The 18,899-nt window shown below is 41.2% G+C and overlaps 3 protein-coding genes and 2 pseudogenes across 9 annotated transcripts in view; 3 read left to right on the plus strand and 2 right to left on the minus strand.

Annotated features, from left to right (window-relative positions):
• The window catches only part of LOC148376976 (uncharacterized), a 96,715-nt gene that overhangs the window by 62,227 nt on the left and 15,589 nt on the right, over window positions 1-18,899 (plus strand). The gene's annotated exons all lie outside the window — the stretch shown is intronic.
• LOC148376977 (uncharacterized) overlaps window positions 1-18,899 on the minus strand; it is a 141,748-nt gene that overhangs the window by 36,552 nt on the left and 86,297 nt on the right. The gene's annotated exons all lie outside the window — the stretch shown is intronic.
• Window positions 1-18,899, minus strand: part of LOC148376980 (uncharacterized) — a 126,192-nt pseudogene that overhangs the window by 21,055 nt on the left and 86,238 nt on the right. The gene's annotated exons all lie outside the window — the stretch shown is intronic.
• LOC148376981 (uncharacterized) lies at window positions 1,137-9,594 on the plus strand (annotated as a pseudogene). The gene is made up of 2 exons (XR_015852407.1): window positions 1,137-1,380; window positions 5,167-9,594. The product of XR_015852407.1 is annotated as an uncharacterized LOC148376981 (transcript).
• LOC148376982 (uncharacterized) lies at window positions 13,917-17,515 on the plus strand. The gene is made up of 2 exons (XM_088352266.1): window positions 13,917-14,165; window positions 15,026-17,515. Exon 2 carries the CDS (start codon window positions 15,121-15,123, stop codon window positions 16,093-16,095), a length of 975 nt encoding a protein of 324 aa, XP_088208392.1. The 5' UTR covers window positions 13,917-14,165; window positions 15,026-15,120; the 3' UTR covers window positions 16,096-17,515.

Here is an 18,899-nt window from a genome sequence, read left to right on the forward strand (position 1 = left end):
TAAATGAAGGACATGGACTGACAAAAATCTGAGCGAACTGGAATATATTAATTTGAGATAATGGCAATTTTTATAAAAAAAATATTGAAAACCATTAAATACTTTCTTTTCAAAGAAAAATATGGAAGAAAGTTGTCTCTCTTCTCATTAGCTGCACCGCTTATCATCAGTAGGGTCGCGGAGGTGCTGGAGCCCATCCCAGCAATCATCGGGCAGTGGGCAGGGACACCCTGAACTGGTTGCCAGCCAATCGCAGGGCACACAGGGACAGACAACTCGCGCGCTCATTCACACCTGGGCACAATTTGGACCGACCAATTCACCTGAAAATGCATGTTTTTGGAACGTGGGTGGAAACCGGAGTGCCCGGATGAAACCCGGTCGCTGAATTTGAACCCACACAGGAGGTTCCCAAGACCTTAGAACCGTGCCTGCCTGGAAATACAAATGAGTAAGACAATTAGCTGCGGATGATTTTACGTCATTTTCACATTAAATTGGTGAGCTAAAGTCGTGGTTTTAATTGGGTTGAAGGAAAAATGCAATTGTATTTGAGAAAGAGAGACAAGGAGCATACAAGGAAGAAAAAGATAAAGAGAAAAATGAAGGAGAAAGGTAATTAAATAGTTAAAAAAAAGATAATTTGTTGAAAATAAAGTGAGATTGGGACAAATAACTTGAATTGTGTCAAATTTAGATGAATAAAATGGAGGGCGAGTTTGATAGAGAATGTTAGGATTGGGATTTATGTCGTTAATTTGGCCATCAAATGAGTGACTTGGAAATTGGAAAGACTAATGGAAAACCAAATGGAGAACATTTATCAACTCGTGGTTCGAACCGTGGACAAAACAGTATGACTTTAATGGGAAACTCACAGAGCAATCGGTTAATAAGTTGAAGGACAAATTAGAGTTAGTGGAATGCATCACTCCAATATTGAGTTAATAACAGTCACAGATGATGATCACATGCAGTCAGACTAAGAAGAGAGCGAGAGAGCATTTCGAAGGGAGCCGGCTCATTAACTCTTTCGTTCGCCAACAACACAGCAGAGGGGAACTGTGAGATGGTATGATGCTAGGGGGCGATAGAGCACCAAAGAGATAGATGACATCCGAGAAGAAGAGAAGAACTTCACGTCTCTGCCGCCATTGTTTGTGCCTACGTGGCGTTCTGCTGCTGTCGTGTGCCGCGGGCACAATTGACTTCCATTTAGCTGCATTTAACTATGAACAAGAGTTTTAAAAGTGGCTAAAATGTGCGAGGGATGGAATGGACGTTTCAAAGAGGAGCTTGAAGAAGAGAACGAGCGAGAAGATCGACGGCTAAGCCAAGTTAGCATTAGCAAGGAGCTACGAGTTGTGTTGAACAGAGCAGGTTGGTCACTTTTATTTCCATAACATTTTTATCCTCCTAAATGTCAACATATTTTCCGATATGAGAGCAACACCGCTACCTTTTTTGCGCGGTTGTGCCAGGTGGAAACTCACTAAGTTACGGGGAGAAGTCTCATTTAGCCCTACAAACTCATTTGGTTTCAAGCAGGTCTCACAAAGGCCAATAAGGCTAATATTAGAATAGAATATGCCTTTATTGTCATTGTTACAACATGGGATATGCTGTGACAACGAAATTGGACGACTCTAGGTCCACATTTACAGTGAGGATAAGGAAACAAAGACACAAAGCAACAAAGAACTAACTGACTGTTTTCCTCCGTGGGTGGTGTGAGGGTCAAACTAGCGCTAGTCATCCTGTTACGCCACCTGTCAACAATATTCCTGTGGTATGGAATGCCGGCCACATCTGCCTCGGCACAAGATCCTGGTCTGGGAGCATTATCTTCTGGAGGTTACCACTAAGGTTCAAAACTCGGTAAAAGGTTCAGCTCGGTCTACAGCGCTGAAGCTTGGCCTTCTGAATATAAGATAACTGGCTTCCAAAGCTTTAGCGCTATGCTAACGTTAGCATCCGGTGAAACTGTTATTGTGATCACTACTATGGTTATTGACAAGTAAAGCTTTGGAAGCCACTTATCTTATATTCAGAAGGCCAAGCTTCAGCGCTGTAGACCGAGCTGAACCCTTTACTGAGTTTTGAACCTTAGTGGTGATAACCTCCACAAGATAATGCTCCCAGATCAGGATCTTGTGCCGAGGCAGATGTGGCCCGAAACCCATACCACAGGAATACTGTTGACAGGTGGAGTAACAGGATGAATAGCGGTAGGAAAAAATGTTATTTCTTCTCCCTCCTCACATAACAAGGGAGAATCGGAGGTAAGAAGCACAGAAGATGATGTTATGGAAGAGTACAGATCAGAGTGTGTCGTGGAGGCAATGGAACGCTCTAAACTACAAAAACTATGTGGATGGCATGAATCTAGCACAGCGATAGTTACATACCTGCCCAGTACTACGGTTTTATCGTAATGAATACAGTTTTTATGAGCCCACTACGGTATTACGGTTGGATCACAAAAACTACGGGTTTCCCCCTAAAAATCTAAAATCGTAAAAACATTCCACTGCAAGATGGAGACAAAGTCCCATTTCAAACAAAAATCTATTGGCGCTGCCAGAATCAACTCCTTGCCCTGAAGAATTCTCGCGCCGGTGTTATGCCGGGAAATGTAAGCCTGCCGAGATTTGCATCTCCTAGCTATCATAACCACTTTATCTCGCTTTTATATCACTTTTACATCACTTTTCGGGAATTAATGGCGAACAAAGAACCAAAACCACTTCATCTTGCATTTGTTGGGAATGTAATACAACTTAAAGCATTTCGTCTTTGTATTTGAACAGAATTGCACACTGTATATAAATCGCTTTTGGGCATGTAACGTGTTTATTTTGCTTTTTCTACTCAAATCGTTCGCATTAAAACTGTTATGCACTCTCCCATAAATTTTAGTATAATAAGCTTTGTGGTAGAGTGCATAACAGTTCTCAAAAGCGAATCGCAGCCGGGAATCCGAGTGGAGGTGGACTCGCCAACACGGGGTGGTGTATGCCTCGGCACAAAGATTTTTAAAAAATATATAATTTATTTATACACATTTATATCTTAAATATATAATTAAAAGTTTTGTTTCTTCTTGTATCAAATATTGAAAAGAAAACTAGAAGGGTTTTTTATGACTTAATACATTATTGAGCTTTAAAGAACTCTCTTTGTAATCTCAGATGACCTCATTTTAGTATCATTAGAGCCCATGTGAATTACTATTTCGGTGTAGCTAGCCCTGCCCTGGTGTCTAGGTTTGCTCCCTCAAATTAGCCTCAATGTTGGGCGCTCTGACCCCAGAAATACACATCACTATAGCTGAGTCGCTGAGCTTTATGTTACGTGTGATGGAGTCACCTAAAACTAGGGTGCGGGAGCCAGTAGACCGAGTTGGAGTGGGATGAGCTAGGGGGCTGAACTTGTTATGTGTCTGGATTGGCTCACCGCGGTTAGCAAGCCGTTCAGGGCTAACCCTAACCGGACTAGCAGTTTCGTTACAACCCACGCTAGCACTGGTGTCCGCAGCACCCAACATTTTCCTTTTAAACTGCTCTAGCTCACGTACACGTCCTTCTAGAAGGGTTAACTGCCGACAGAAGCGGGAGCAACCTTTACAACAATACTTACTTGTGAGCAGTCGGAAGCCGAGCAGCGTCTTAGTGTCTTAGAGAGGTCGCTCCTTCACCGGCGATCAGCAGCAATCGCTCGTGGCACTTACCTTACGCCAATCGTCTGAGATACTTACCTGAAACTTCAGCTTTTCAAAATGTAAAAATCTCAGTCCAGAATTTTGATATAGCAGGAATCTAGGTCCCTAGGTCCGCCACAAACCACATCGTGAAGTATGCTGACGACACAACAGTGGTGGGCCTCATCAGGGACGACAACGACCTGGCCTACAGAGAGGAGGTGGAGCAGTTGGTGGGCTGGTGCAGGGACAACAGCCTGGTCCTGAATGTTGACAAAACTAAAGAGATCATTGTCGACTTTAGGAAAAACCAGCCCAACCATGCCCCACTTTGCATCAACAACAAGGCTGTGGAGGTTGTCAGCAGTATCAAGTTCCTAGGGGTGCACATCACAAACAAACTCACCTGGTCCGTGAACACTGCATCACTGGTTAAGAGGGCACAGCAGCGCCTGTACTTCCTGTGGAGGATGAGGAGAGCCCACCTGCCCCGACCCTCCCTCATCGCATTCTACAGGGGCACCATAGAGAGTATCCCGTCCAGCTGTATCTCTGTGTGGTGTGGAAGCTGCAGCGCTACCGACTGGGGTAGTGTGAGGAGGGTGACGAGGACAGCAGAGAAAATAATCGGGACTTCACTTCCCTCCATTCAGGACATTGGCCAGAAGGGCTGCCTATCCCGAGCCAAGAACATCATTAGGGACCCCTCTCACCCCCATCATGGAGTGTTCACTATGCTAGCCTCTGGGAAGAGGTACTGCAGTGTGCGGTGCAGGACCTCCAGGTTCCGCAATAGTATTGTACTTACAGCGTTATTGTTACTGTTTACCTGACTTGTTAACCTGACTGCCCATTTTGCACATCTGGTTAGCTACTCCTCTTGCACTTTCGGCACTATGGTAAAATACTATACGTGGCCATAATATAATACAACTTTTATTTATATCTGTACATTCAAGGAAACTGTGCGGGTCAGATGTATCGACATTTCGTTCTGTATACACGTGTACTAGAATGACAATAAAGTAGATCTGAATCTGAATCTGACATGTCTCACTCTTACCCTTTATTGCAAGGGCGCCCCCTGGCGTTCGCTAAAAAATGCACAAATTGGCCGCATCATTACATAAGTTGCAAAGTTGAAAGGCTGGGGGGAAAAGTAGCGTCTTATAGTCTGAAATTTATGGTATGTAACATTGTAAATTGTCTATCACAGAAAGAAGATTTGGAATCAGTCCTTCAAAGCTAAGCACTTTGTGTTTCTCAATGCCAATATTCAGTTGAGACCAATGATATTTATGTTTTTGTTATACACAATTAATTGAGGTTCTGTGTCGTTTCTGTCTCCATTAGAAGTATTACATGAATGCAGTCTATATATTTATACATTTTGCCATTTATGTGTTTCGGTATTATCTCGTATATTTGGGATGATACGAAACTTATGCGTGTCTTGTGTCCCACAGATGTCAGTGAAGAATTCCTGCCTCCTGTCCGGCAGGAACCAGAGTTTCCTGATATTAAAAAAGAAGAGGAGGATGTGAAGCCTGATTGTGTTAAAGAGGAGGCACTTTTCACAGAGTTGCTTGTCACTGAGACCTCTTTAACTCCTGGGAGTCAGGTAAAACATGAAGAGAACTGGCAGGAGCCTCCTCCAAGCAGCAGCTCCCGTCATCACGTGAAAATTGATGATAAGGACACGTCCGACACTCATGGCGACAAACAGTCAGAAGGTGATAAAACATGTTCTCAGTGTGGAAAAATTTTTAAATTCAAGTCTCATTTGAAGGTGCATATGAGAACCCACACAGGGGAGAAGCCTTTCTCCTGCTCATTTTGTCATGAATCATTCAGCCAAAAGGGATACTTAAAAGTACACACAAGAACCCACACTGGTGAGAAGCCTTTCTCCTGCTCGTTTTGTGCTGAATCATTCAGCCAGAAGGCATACTTAAAAAGACACTCAACAATCCACACTGGGGAGAAGCCTTTCTCCTGCTCAGTTTGCGGTCAAAAATTCAGCCAGAAGGCATACTTAAAAAGACACACAAGAACCCACACTGGTGAGAAGCCCTTCTCCTGCTCCTTTTGTGTTAAATCATTCAGTCAAAAAGAAGACCTAAAAAAACACACAAGAACCCACACGGGTGAGAAGCCTTTTTCCTGCTCATTTTGTGGTGAATCATTCAGCCAAAAGGGACACTTAAAAACACACACAATAACCCACACTGATGAGAAACTTTTCTCCTGCTCGATCTGTGGTGAATCATTCAGCCGAAAGGCACACTTAAAAACACACACAAGAACCCACACTGGTGAGAAGCTTTTTTCCTGCTCAGTTTGCGGTCAAATATTCAGCCTGAAGGCATGCTTAAAAATACACACAAGAACCCACACTGGGGAGAAGCCTTTCTCCTGCTTAGTTTGCAGTAAAAAATTCAGCGACAGAACAGGCTTAAAAAGACACACAAGAACCCACACCGGTGAGAAGCCTTTTTCCTGCTCAATTTGTGGTGAATCATTCAGCCAAAGGGCACACTTAAAAACACACACAAGAACCCACACTGGTGAGAAACCTTTTTCCTGCTCAGTTTGCGGGCAAAGTTTCAGCCTAAAGCGTGTCTTAAAAGACCACACCAGAATCCACACTGGCGAGAAGCCTTTTTCCTGCTTAGTTTGTGGCCTAAACTTCAGCCATAAGGTAAGCTTAAAAAAGCACACGATAACCCACACTGGTGAGAAGCCTTTCTCCTGCTCGTTTTGTGCTGAATCATTCAGCCAGAAGGCACACTTAAAAAGACACACAAGAACCCACACTGGTGAGAAGCCCTTCTCCTGCTCCTTTTGTGTTAAATCATTCAGTCAAAAAGAAGACCTAAAAAAACACACAAGAACCCACACTGGTGAGAAGCCTTTTTCCTGCTCATTTTGTGGTGAATCATTCAGCCGAAAGGCATACTTAAAAACACACACAAGAACCCACACTGGTGAGAAGCCTTTTTCTTGCTCAGCTTGCGGTCAAAAATTCAGCCATAAAGAAAGCTTGAAAAGACACTCATCAACCCACACTGATGAGAAACCTTACACCTGCTTAGTTTGTGGTGAATCATTCAGCCGAAAGGCATACTTAAAAACACACACAAGAACCCACACTGGGGAGAAGCCTTTCTCCTGCTTAGTTTGCAGTAAAAAATACAGCGACAGAACAGGCTTAAAAAGACACACAAGAACCCACACCGGTGAGAAGCCTTTTTCCTGCTCAATTTGTGGTGAATCATTCAGCCAAAGGACACACTTAAAAACACACACAAGAACCCACACTGGTGAGAAACCTTTTTCCTGCTCAGTTTGCGGGCAAAGATTCAGCCAAAAGCGTGTCTTAAAAGACCATACCAGAATCCACACTGGCGAGAAGCCTTTTTCCTGCTTAGTTTGTGGCCTAAACTTCAGCCATAAGGTAAGCTTAAAAAGGCACACGATAACCCACACTGGTGAGAAGCCTTTCTCCTGCTCGTTTTGTGCTGAATCATTCAGCCAGAAGGCATACTTAAAAAGACACACAAGAACCCACACTGGTGAGAAGCCTTTTTCTTGCTCAGCTTGCGGTCAAAAATTCAGCCATAAAGAAAGCTTAAAAAGACACTCATCAACCCACTGATGAGAAACCTTACTCCTGCTTAGTTTGTGGTGAATCATTCAGCCGAAAGGCATACTTAAAAACACACACAAGAACCCACACTGGTGAGAACCCTTTTTCCTGCTCAGCTTGCGTTTTAAGATTCTCAAGTCAAGCCAAAGCTCAGGATCACACGTGTGCCGGAGAAAATGGCATCGGTCACTCTGCTTGATATATCATTTCTTGCATTTACATTTCAAACTCTACCCCTGAATGTACAGATTTTTGTACTCTTAATGTCATATCATTTCAAAAATATATCTCTACATACACACACATTTTATTTGTATGTAGTTATATATATATATATATATATATATATATATATATATATACACATTACACATTACACAAATATTTGTAATATATATATTTTTGTGTATTTTGGAAAAAAAAACTATGTTCGATTTATCAATTGAAATTTGGGTATGATTTTCGATTTTTTTTTTTAAGAAAAGCGCATTTTCTATGCTAGTATTTGTTCTAGTGACAAGCAAATCACGAGTTTACAACTGTAACTAAATAATAACTATGGATTTCCAAATAAAAACAGATATGCAGTTGAAAAAGAAATGCTCTCTATTGTTTTACACAGGTGTACCAATATTGAAGGGCTTCTCCTTTCAGAGTAACAAAGCGATTTAGAGAGCAACTGTCTCAGCAATTTCTCCACGTTGATTAAAATACAAGAGTCATGAATGTTTCCTATGAGCTGTAGCTCCTGGTCATCCGTTTCTCAGTCAAATCCAAGACGTGACAACAATCCATGTAATGAATTCTGTTAATCACCACTTCTTCGGGCTCTGTTGACTTTCCTTAGAGTCCAATTTAATTGATGATTTTTTTTTTAAAATTGTACTTTTAAATATTCTGTAACAGTAACTACTAAATATCCATTTATTGTTTTCAACTATTGATTTCTCCTTTGAAGTACTTTCTGAATATCTTTTATTCATACCTATTGTAAATTCCGTACTATGAAGCGCACCTAAATATAAGCCGCACCCACCACATTTCAAGAGGATTACTGCTTTTGTACTTACGCAAGCCGCACCTGTATATAAGCCGCATGCGCCCACATTGAAAAACTGTAATACAAACTTAAGATTCCCCCGATTGAAACTAAAATTCCATCATTGAAGTACACAGTCCAAAAATATCAGTCGGCATCATGAATGGAAAATTATACCGGTTGTTAAGGTTTAATGCAGACCTGCAGAGTCCGGGTACCCGTTGAAAGTAATCCAAGGAAAAAAGTGTATATTTTCAAAGGTAAGGGTGGGAAAAATATATATCCGCTATTGTCCGCTGCGTCCACAAACACGTCTCACCTTTACTCCACTTCCCGTCAGCCCGTGTTTGCTCCGCCCCTTCTTTCTTATACGCTTGTGCAAATCAGAATAAGTGTCTCAAATAAATACATTAGATAAATATACAGTTGCAAATACATATTATACATGGTTACACATATTTACAAAGAAAGACGGTACACTGAGAGTTTTCAAAGCTTTAATCATAATATTTTAACTTTCATCCCAAACCGTGCCTGTGAAGGGTAGCAAAACGCTACTCTAAACACGCTCGCAGCACAGTAAACGGGTCTGTTAAAAAAAAAACATACCGTACTTGTAAAAGTCATGGTATCCATCCTCATCTTCCTACTTAGAACTGAAACCATCAAAGTCGTCTTCCTAAGTAATGGAAAGAAACTTTGTCACATGGACGTCGTCCCACGCTCCCTTATTCCTAAACTCTCTAGCTATGCGCTCGCAAAGTAAAGTTTACGCGCGGTATCTTTGTTTCCTTCCTTATCGGACTGCTCGATTGCTTTTGGCTTGAAAGCTGCGTCATGTGCCTTTCTTTTTGCAATTTGCACGATGAAGGTATGTCTACGCTAATTTAATTTGTGCACAAGCTAAGAAGTTGCAGTCTTCCTCGGCACATATTTTCCACCGGTCTTAATCTTACCTTTTGTACTCGTGTGCGTCAGAAAAATGACATAAGTTGGCCGCATCACTGAATAAGCCGCAGGGTTGATAGTTTGGGAAAAAGTAGCGGCTTATAGTCTGGAATTTACGGTAGTTATCCAGACCCTCTTATTTTTCTCTTTTTTTTAAGTTTTTATTATGTGTCTGTCTTGGAGTGTCACGTCTAATCTCTTTGTAAATGTTCCCTATGTTTTTATCAATGACAATAAAAACATTTATATATATATATATATTATTTGTGGATGCATGTATGTTATTTGTTGAGTTGACAAAATTGAGATGACCCTTTCCAAGATTTATTTGAAATCTGAATGAGATTGAATGAACCCACAAGATGTATACACTTGGATACACGCCTGATAACCGGATGCCTAGCTTAGCTCTTTAGTTAGCCAGCTTAACACCTAAATCCAAACCTAATTTTCAAGAAGTGCATCAGTTGGTGGGTTACAATGATGTAAAATATCAAAATAAACCGCAATTCTAACTATGTCAAACTGGATTTTGAGAAAGAAACTGTTGCGTGATAGCTCCCTAGTGAAGTCATTTATTAATGTAACACCGGGTTTCAAAATAATATGTCGTGAAAAAGAAAGGGCAAATACAATGCTGTAACAATCTTTAGAAAGCAAGAAAATCAAACCAGTTCAATTGAGCGTTCTTTTTTAACTATTTGGAAAGTTTAGACGTGCGGCTCAATTTTGGTCTTTTAAATATTAGATCGCTTGCGCATGAAGCTTTTCTTGTTGATCTTATTATATTTATTTATTCAGCCAGTATAAACCGTAAACATATGTACAAGAAATCATTTGACACGCGAACTCTCAATAATGATAAAATAATAGATTTAAAAGAATAGAGTAAAAAAGATATTGTAGTGTATAATACAAGGTCATTATATAGAATAGTTTAAAAAGAAAGAATATGTAAATAACATGACTAGAGTAGAATAGATCGGAGGAACGCCGTTGGCATAATACTATACATAATAACCTAAATCAATTCCTGTTGAACATACGAATAGCGGAAGGGTAAAAACTCTCTTTAAGACGTGTAGTCTTGCTCACAATGGCGCGAAGACCCCGACTTGGCGGCAGGTCATCAAAGTACCTGCGAGCAGGGTGACTGAGATCGTCTATCATTTTTAGTGTCCGTTTTAGTTCGATCGATGTAGATACTTTGCAGTATCTACATCTGTTTCTTAGTTTCTATTTTATTTTTCGCTGGAAACTGTGTGTTCAGCAAAGTAAGAATTTGATAGTGCAGGAAAACGGGGTTCTTTACTGTGCATATGACAATAAACACTTTGAATTGAATTGAGTTTAAAAATAGACTCATCACAGAAAAATCAAGATTGTTCTAAAACAAGATACCGGGAAAATAGAAAGCCGCATAGCTCACCTAAGTCAAGTCACTTTTATTGATGACGCCTTTAATCACAAAAATGTCTCAAAGGACTGCACAGGATTACAATTACAAAATGACCTGATCTTAAACCAGCATGCGGGCAAGGAACGACTCAAAAACCTCAGTGTGAGGAGAAAAGAGAAACCTTGAGAAAGGACCTCACATGTGGTAATCCCCCTTCCAGGTTGATCAGGGTGAATTACAACTAGCATTACTGTACACATAATAGTAAACATTAGGTAAGATGTTGAAAAATGTCCGGAAAGTGCATGACATCAACGACGCCCCCGGCCTGAAAACCAGTCCAGAAAGTCCATGACAGCCACGTCTCTGCCAGCTGGTAAATGCAGGGGTTGACATGCTTCAGGTCAGACGCCGGTCCGCTGACTCATCTCAAATCGTCCTTCTTCGTATCAGCCAGGCAGGCATTCGGAAGAAGACAGGACAAAACAGAATATGAGGTGGGCATCAATCATACGCTTTGGAATAGAAGTGTGTCTTAAGCCTCGATTTAAAAACTTCAGTTGAGGTTGCAGATCTTATCTCCGGAGGCAGGGCGTTCCATAACACCGGGGCCCGGATGGAGAACGCTCTCGAGCCCGCAGACTTCTTGGCTCTCGGAATCACAAGTAGACCGGCATTTTCCGAGCGCAGACTCCGTGCAGGAACATAGGGGGGAGTCAAATCGGAGAGATAAGAGGGTGCAAGCCCATGCAAATATTTATATGTTAATAAAAGAACCTCAAAGTCACATCTTAAAAGGACTGGGAGCCAGTGCAAGTTGGCCAATACAGGAGTAATATGCTCAAACTTTTTGGTCTTAGTCAAAAGTCTAGCTGCCGCATTCTGAACCAGCTGCAAACTTTTAATGCTAGACATCGGGAGACCAGAAAGCAATACATTACAGTAATCAAGCCGAGAAGTCATAAACGCATGAATTAAAATCTCTGCATCTGATTGGGACAGCATCGAACGAATCTTCCTAATATTACGGAAGTGGTAGAAAGCTATTCTAGTAATATTTTTCACGTGTGACTGAAACGACAGATTAGGATCAAATATAACACCTAGATTTTTGACCGAGTCACTATGGGTGATATTACATTTGTCTAGGTTCAGGGTAGTGTTTGAAAACAAATGATGACAGTGAGCTGGACCAATAATCAACATTTCATTTTTTTCTGGGTTAAGGCATAAAAAATGAAGTGACGTCCATCTTTGAATCTCAGTAAGGCAAGCGTCCAGATTTCTACCACTCAAATGTCCATTTATTTCCAATGGCACATACAGTTGAGTGTCATCTGCATAGCAATGGAAACTAATAGCATCATAAAGCGGGATCATATGAATACTAAAAAGACGGGGGCCAAGTACAGAGCCTTGAGGAACACCACAGGGGACATTAGATTTTTTTATTTTATTTATTTATTATTATTCAGTCAGTATCAACATGATATCTACCGGAAATCATTTTGTCAAGCGAAGCTATCGATATGACTCGACGCCTTCGATCGGCGCCGCCATTTTAGACCCAACTGCTGTGATGGGAGTCATGAGGTGAGCAAACCCCCCAATTCTAACCCTTAATGCCGAGCGCCAAGCAGGGAGGCAATGAGTACCAATGTTGGAAGTCTTAGGTATGACTCGGCCGAGGCTTGAACCACAACCTCCCAGTCTCGGAGCGGGCGCCCTACCATCTATAAAAAATATCAATCCCAGCATACGCGGACTCCTTCACCTAAGGGGGGAAATCTAGTCGGCAGCTGCTTGCTTTAGTTGCAGACTATGCGATTTAATATTTATCCATATATATAAGGTGCAGGCAGCACGACGGCGCAGTGGTTAGCGCGTGTGCAGCACAGGTCTGAGGTCGTGGGAACCTCCCGCGTGGGTTCAAATCCAGCTCCCTGCCTTACCGTGCAGAGTTTGTATGTTCTCCCTGTGCTTGCGTGGGTTTCCTCCCACATTCCAAAGACATGCATTTCAGGTGAATTGGCTGGTCTAAATTGTCCCTAGGTTTGACTGATCGAGTGAGTTGTCTGTCCCCGTGTGCCCTGCGATTGGCTGGCAACCAGTTCAGGGTGTCCCTGCCCACTGCCCGATGATTGCTGGGATGGGCTCCAGCACCCCCGCGACCCTACTGATGATAAGCGGTGCAGTTAATGAGATGAGATGAGATATATATATGTAACGGGTGTAATAATAACTTTTGTTTCATTGAAATTCCTGCTGAAATATGTGTATAGTTTTTGGTAAGAGTCCTGCAATGATGAGTCCAACAGTGCCAACTGCTGGTATGGGCTAGGGTTTGGTTTTGGCTACTGACATTTGACCGGGAGGCGGGGTTTGTTGGCAGTCTTCAGAGAGAACTGCAATGGTAAGACACATCTTTAGGTGCTCCACAAAAGAAGTTAATTTTAAACATTATAACCCCAGCTGACAAATCTCTCAACATGCACAGTAATGTGATTGATATTGTCAAGCTGTTTATGTTTATTTTCGTTTTGTTTCTGTTTACTAAAATGTAATTCCTTTTGTAGAGATCAAAGAGATCAAAGCCAGCAGAAAAGCTAATGTTGTGACTCATTCATTTGCAGGTAAATTGTACCTGTTTTTATACTCATTATGGTTTTTATTTCTATTTTCTCATATACATTAAAAAGGACGATGTTGGTTAAAATTCAGACCAAAGAAAATATGTTGAATTCATCGTAAATGTTAAAAATCCACTATACGATCTCTTGTTAAAAGTATTTTGTTAAAATGGATGTAAAAATGTATTGTTATATTCTAAAATGTATTCTATGTAAATTGAAAAGAAAGCTCTCTGACATGCTTCTTTGGCCAGCTTCCAGAGAGAGCTGCTACTGAGATCAAAGAGATCAAAGCCAGCAGAATAGCTAATGTTGTGACTCATTCATTTGCAGTCACTGTAATTAAAAAACCTCATCATCCAGTTCAGCGTGAATGTGGATCTTTGGTGATACAAGTACACCCCGGTTACACATATATATACAGAGAAAGCATTTGAAAGGGAGTCGGCTCATATACCCGTTTCGTTCGCCAAATACGCTTCAATGGAACAGTGACGAGGATGTGATGCTAGAGGGCGCTAATGCGCCAAAGAGATGGAAGACATCGGAGAAGAAGATTGAAAAACACATCACTGCTGCCATTGTTTGTGGCCTTGTGGCGTTCTGCTGCTATCGTGTGCAGAATTCAACTCCATCTAACTGCATTTAATTCTGTACAAGAGTTTTAAAGGTGGCTAAAATGTGCGAGAGATGGAAAGGATATTTGAAAGAGGAGCTTCAGGAAGAAAACGAATGAGAAGATCGACGGCTAAACCGAGTTAGCTTTAGCAAGCAGCTACGAGTTGTGTTGAACAGAGCAGGTTGGTCACTTTCATTTCTAGAACGATTTATTTTCTTATTTTGGGCTCCTCGAGTCCATTGCACGATATGTGTCTGATCAAATAGACGCGCGTGTTGAGGAAATAGGAATTAACGTTGTGGTCGAATTAAATCAAAGGCTGAAATAAAAAGTCGAGTGAGTCGCCATTCCTTCTCAATGTATGCACTTTTGTGCGGAATAAACGTAAAATGGCGGCGTCATTTCTTCTTCAAATACTTGGTAGACTTTTGAAAAGTATGGATTTAATATTTTGGTAATACATTTGAAACCTAAATGTTCATAACACTGGATTTTCTCAGTCGGCCTTCGAGTCGCTATGGAGGTGAATAACAAATGGGCCAAACTATGCTAAGCTAACAACGTGTGGAAGTGTAGAACCACATGAACAACTAGATGGTGCCATCCCTGGATTGTTTTCCCTTTTTACGATGCTAAATTAAAAAAAAAATCAAACATGCCCGAGGGGAAAATGTATAACAAAGGGTTTGGCGGGTGCTTGAAATCTGGGAACATGCTTGAATTTTTCTGTTGTGCTTTCAAAAAAATCCTTCCATTCTGGATGAAGTGCTTTAACATTCCTGTTATTTGGCAGTCTGAAGGCATGATAGCAGTCTTCTGTCGCATACTTCCCGAAAACCTAATTTTCTGCATTTCCAGTATGACCCTGCAAAATACAACCATACATTTTTTACATATAATCATTGCAGGACAGAGCAGTATTATTTTGGAGGGATAGAAATGCTGAAAGGATTTTTGTAGCGATACCTTTGCAATAAAAATATATTTGTGTGTGTGTGAATATTTGCGATTTAGAAAAACTGTGTGGTTCATGTCCCGCAGATGTCAGTCAAGAGTATCTTCCTGGGCAACCGGAGAAACCATTACCTCGCGTTAAAAAGGAGGAAGATGAGTATTTAGACACGGTTGATGTCAAAATGGAGGAGGACGAGTTGGAGCCTATTCACATTAAAAAGGAGGAAGATTTGAAGGAGTTTCCGGTGACTGGGGCCAGTTTCACCTCAGAGGAACACCATGAAGAGAACAAGGAAAAGGTGTCTCCAAGCAGAAGCTCCAAGACAACAGTTGACGACAACACGTCCAACTCTGCACACGACTATGGCAACGAACAGTCGGAAGGCGATAGCAAATATCTCAAATGTCCGCATTGTGAGAAAACATTTAGGCGCAAGGATCATCTCAGATATCACATCGCTGTCCACACTGGTGAAAAACCTTTTGCCTGCTCAGTTTGTGATCAAAGATTCATCCAAAAAGGACATTTGGAAAGCCACGCCAGAATCCACACTGGTGAAAAACCTTTTGCCTGCTCAGTGTGTGGTCAAAAATTCAACCAAAAAAAAAGTTTGAAAAGCCACGCCAGAATCCACACTGGTGACAATTATTTTGCCTGCTCCGTTTGTGGTCAAAAATGCAGCCAGAAAGGGCACTTAAAAATTCACTTAAGAACCCACACTGGTGAAAAACCTTTTGCCTGCTCAGTGTGTGGTCAAAAATTCACCCAAAAAGCAAATGTGAAAATCCACGCCAGAATCCACACTGGTGAAAAACCGTTTGCCTGCTTGGTGTGTGGTCAAAAATTCAACCAGAAAATAAGCGTAAAGATGCATGCAATATCCCACACTGGTGAAAAACCTTTTGCCTGCTCAGTGTGTGGTCAAAGATTCACCCAAACAGCAAATTTGAAAAGCCACGTCAGAACCCACACTGGTGAAAAACCTTTTGCCTGCACAGTTTGCGGCCTAAAATTCAGACAGAAAGGACATATGAATAGACATGCCAGAACCCACACTGGTGAAAAACTTTTTATTTGTTCAGTTTGTGGTAAAAAATTCAGCCTGAAAGATTACTTAAAGAAACATGCAAGGATCCACACTGGTGAAATGAATTGAAATTAAATGATCTGCATTTCTTTAGCGCTTTTCAAGTCAATGACTTCCCAAAGCGCTTTACAATGTGCTCCACATTTGCCAATAGCGGCCTTGTATTGCAGCCATGTAAGACGCTAACCTGCTTATTGGGGGTATTAGGGTTCAGTGTCTTACCTAAGGATACTTTGACTTGCAACACGGAGGAGCAGGGATTCGAACTGCGATCTCTTGATCCCAAGACTACCTCTACTTGTTTTATAACATTTTCTTCTCTGTTCCTTTATCTTCTTGCTCATTCTTCACTGTGAATGTGTAAAACTAGAGTGTCATGCCCAATTTCGTTGTCACAATATGTTAACCCATTTTGTAACAATGACAATAAAGGTATATTCTATTCTATTCTACTTCATGAGCCACTGGTGAAAAACTTTTTGCCTGCTCAGTTTTGTGGCTCCTGCATACACACGTTTTACATTTTGGATTGACTGAATCAAGATGGCGTCTTTTCCGGGGGTCAGCTTGATATAAGCTGGCTTAACGGGTTGTACGTACCATCTCTGAATCACGGATCGAAAAATGGAAAAGTGTCGCCCTTGATCTTTTACGGCCGCTGAATATCAGTTCATGATGTCGAGGCTAAAACTCAAGCAAGTTAACAAATCTATCCCTGCTAGAGTTAAGTTCAGGCCTAAAAAATTCAGCCTGACCTGACCAGCTGCAATATAAACCCGAACCCGACGGATTAACTGGATTTGACAAATCGTGCCCGGGATAAACCCAAAACTTTAATTTTCCGCGAAAGTAAACACAAAATGGCCCGACCTAATGATTGACATTTTAAGGGTTTTAAGGGTTCGGGCCTGGCTCTGGGCCCAAGATCTTACTTGTAATCCCTGCTTAAGCATTTCTCTTGGTTTCTTGTAATACCAGGATGTTCTTTTTCATATGCGACTGTATGAATCGACAATATAATATATATTCCTGTAATTAAAGCGTGTCTTTATGTGAATATATTTATCTTAAATCACATTTATATTTGGATAGTGAATTCTTGACTGGATGTTCTTTGAACTTGAGCCGAGGTTTGTTTTCAACTAATACTTCAAAACAAGTGCTGATGGGAATACCTTAAGTTTAATTTGTGCCCACCTTACTCCAATACTGTAAATGGAAAAAAAGACAAAGTAAATCAATTCAATAAACAAATGAACTTATGACATTCTGATTATTAAACAAATGTAAATGTACGGAATTGCATTTAATTTTCAGTGAACTCATCCGCTTTTGTGTCTTGACCGCAACCTCATTCCTGCAATGTAATATGTTTGTTGACCATGTTAAACTTTATGTCATTGAATTTTGATTTTTTTTTCTTCTCTGCAATGTGTAATATATATAAGTACTCAAAGAGCCTTGTGTCATTGTGTTGCTTTAGCAAATCAAAAATATGTCTTTATTTCTACTTCCAATAAATAGTTTATTTTGTGACCGTCTTGTTCTTGTTTCTCAAATCTGCGTTCAGGCTCCAAGTCTCTGCAGCATACAACACAGTCGGCACAATCACACTCTCATACAGTCGCCTCTTAATATCCATACCTGTAATCTTGTTGCTCATCATTCTCCTCAGAGACCCCAAAACCTTGATTGACTGCAATACCTCACACTCCATTCCACCAACTGCAGCCACATCACAACCCAAATACCTAAAGCTTTCAACTTCTTCCAACACCTGTCCAGTCAACCTTATTTCCAATGCCATGACCACGACATGGCGTAAACACTTCATCACCTTACTCTTCCCAACATTCACACATAACATACTCTTCCAAACTCCGTTACCAACCTTCTCAACGTCTCCTCAGAATCAGTCACAAGCGCTGTGTCATCTGCAATCAACAATTGACTTACCTGCCACACTGTTCCACTGTTATCCATCATCTCTTCACCTCTGCCAAATACTCTGCATTCACCTCTCACAACATGTGATGTGGCTTTTCGTCATAGATTGTTTAATGAGCTTTCCGTACAAAGGCTTAATTAGCGATTTACAGCCAAAACCGGGTCCGTAAACTGTCGATGAAATTGCGTCCTATATATACTGGACTGAACCCATTAAGCAGCCGGGACTGTCTCGGTTTCTCACGAGTGACAAACGCATTCATAGGTGACAATATTTTAAGTAATCGCTAAAGGTCCATTTTATCTCCTAGTCATAGGTTCTCATGAAAAACGAAATCCGTGGCCCGCAAGCCACAAGTTCTCGAACTCTGGTTTAGACGGACGGCCAGATCTTAGGTGGTTTTATGCTCTCCCTGTTTTGATATTCTTGCTCGCAGAGTGCTCCGGGAGATGTGTAAATGTTGCAAAATCTTTTGGTATCCCATTCCCGCTTTGGACATTGGATCATTCAGAAGTCATCAGGGAACTTTTTGTGTTTGTTGGTTAAACTGAGAGAACCGAGGGACAGTATTTTCGAAACGCTTACTTTTCACTTGTTTTTGTAGTAAATATAACACAAAATGGGGAAGTAATTTGGTTCCACTCCACGATTTGGTCCCACATTCAGGCGCTGTACATTGAAATATTATTTTATCGTATCTAATATACATTTCAAGTGAAGTGATGGTCAATCGCGTATGATGCGGCAGGGGTAAACCAGTGAAAGCTGTCGGGCCCTGTTGTTGAACAGACCCGAATGACATGGCCGCTTTCTGGTATCCCGTTTCATCTGGAGGGACGAAAGCATGACCTAATTGGGTGCAGAGGTGCCTAACTTGTTTGGGTGTTTGGGCAGTTGGGTTGGCCATGGTCCAAAACATTTTGTG

The sequence above is a fragment of the Urocampus carinirostris genome, chromosome 1, assembly GCF_059441175.1.
Source record: "Urocampus carinirostris isolate Australia breed hairy pipefish chromosome 1, RoL_Ucar_1.0, whole genome shotgun sequence".
Classification (NCBI taxonomy): domain Eukaryota; kingdom Metazoa; phylum Chordata; class Actinopteri; order Syngnathiformes; family Syngnathidae; genus Urocampus; species Urocampus carinirostris.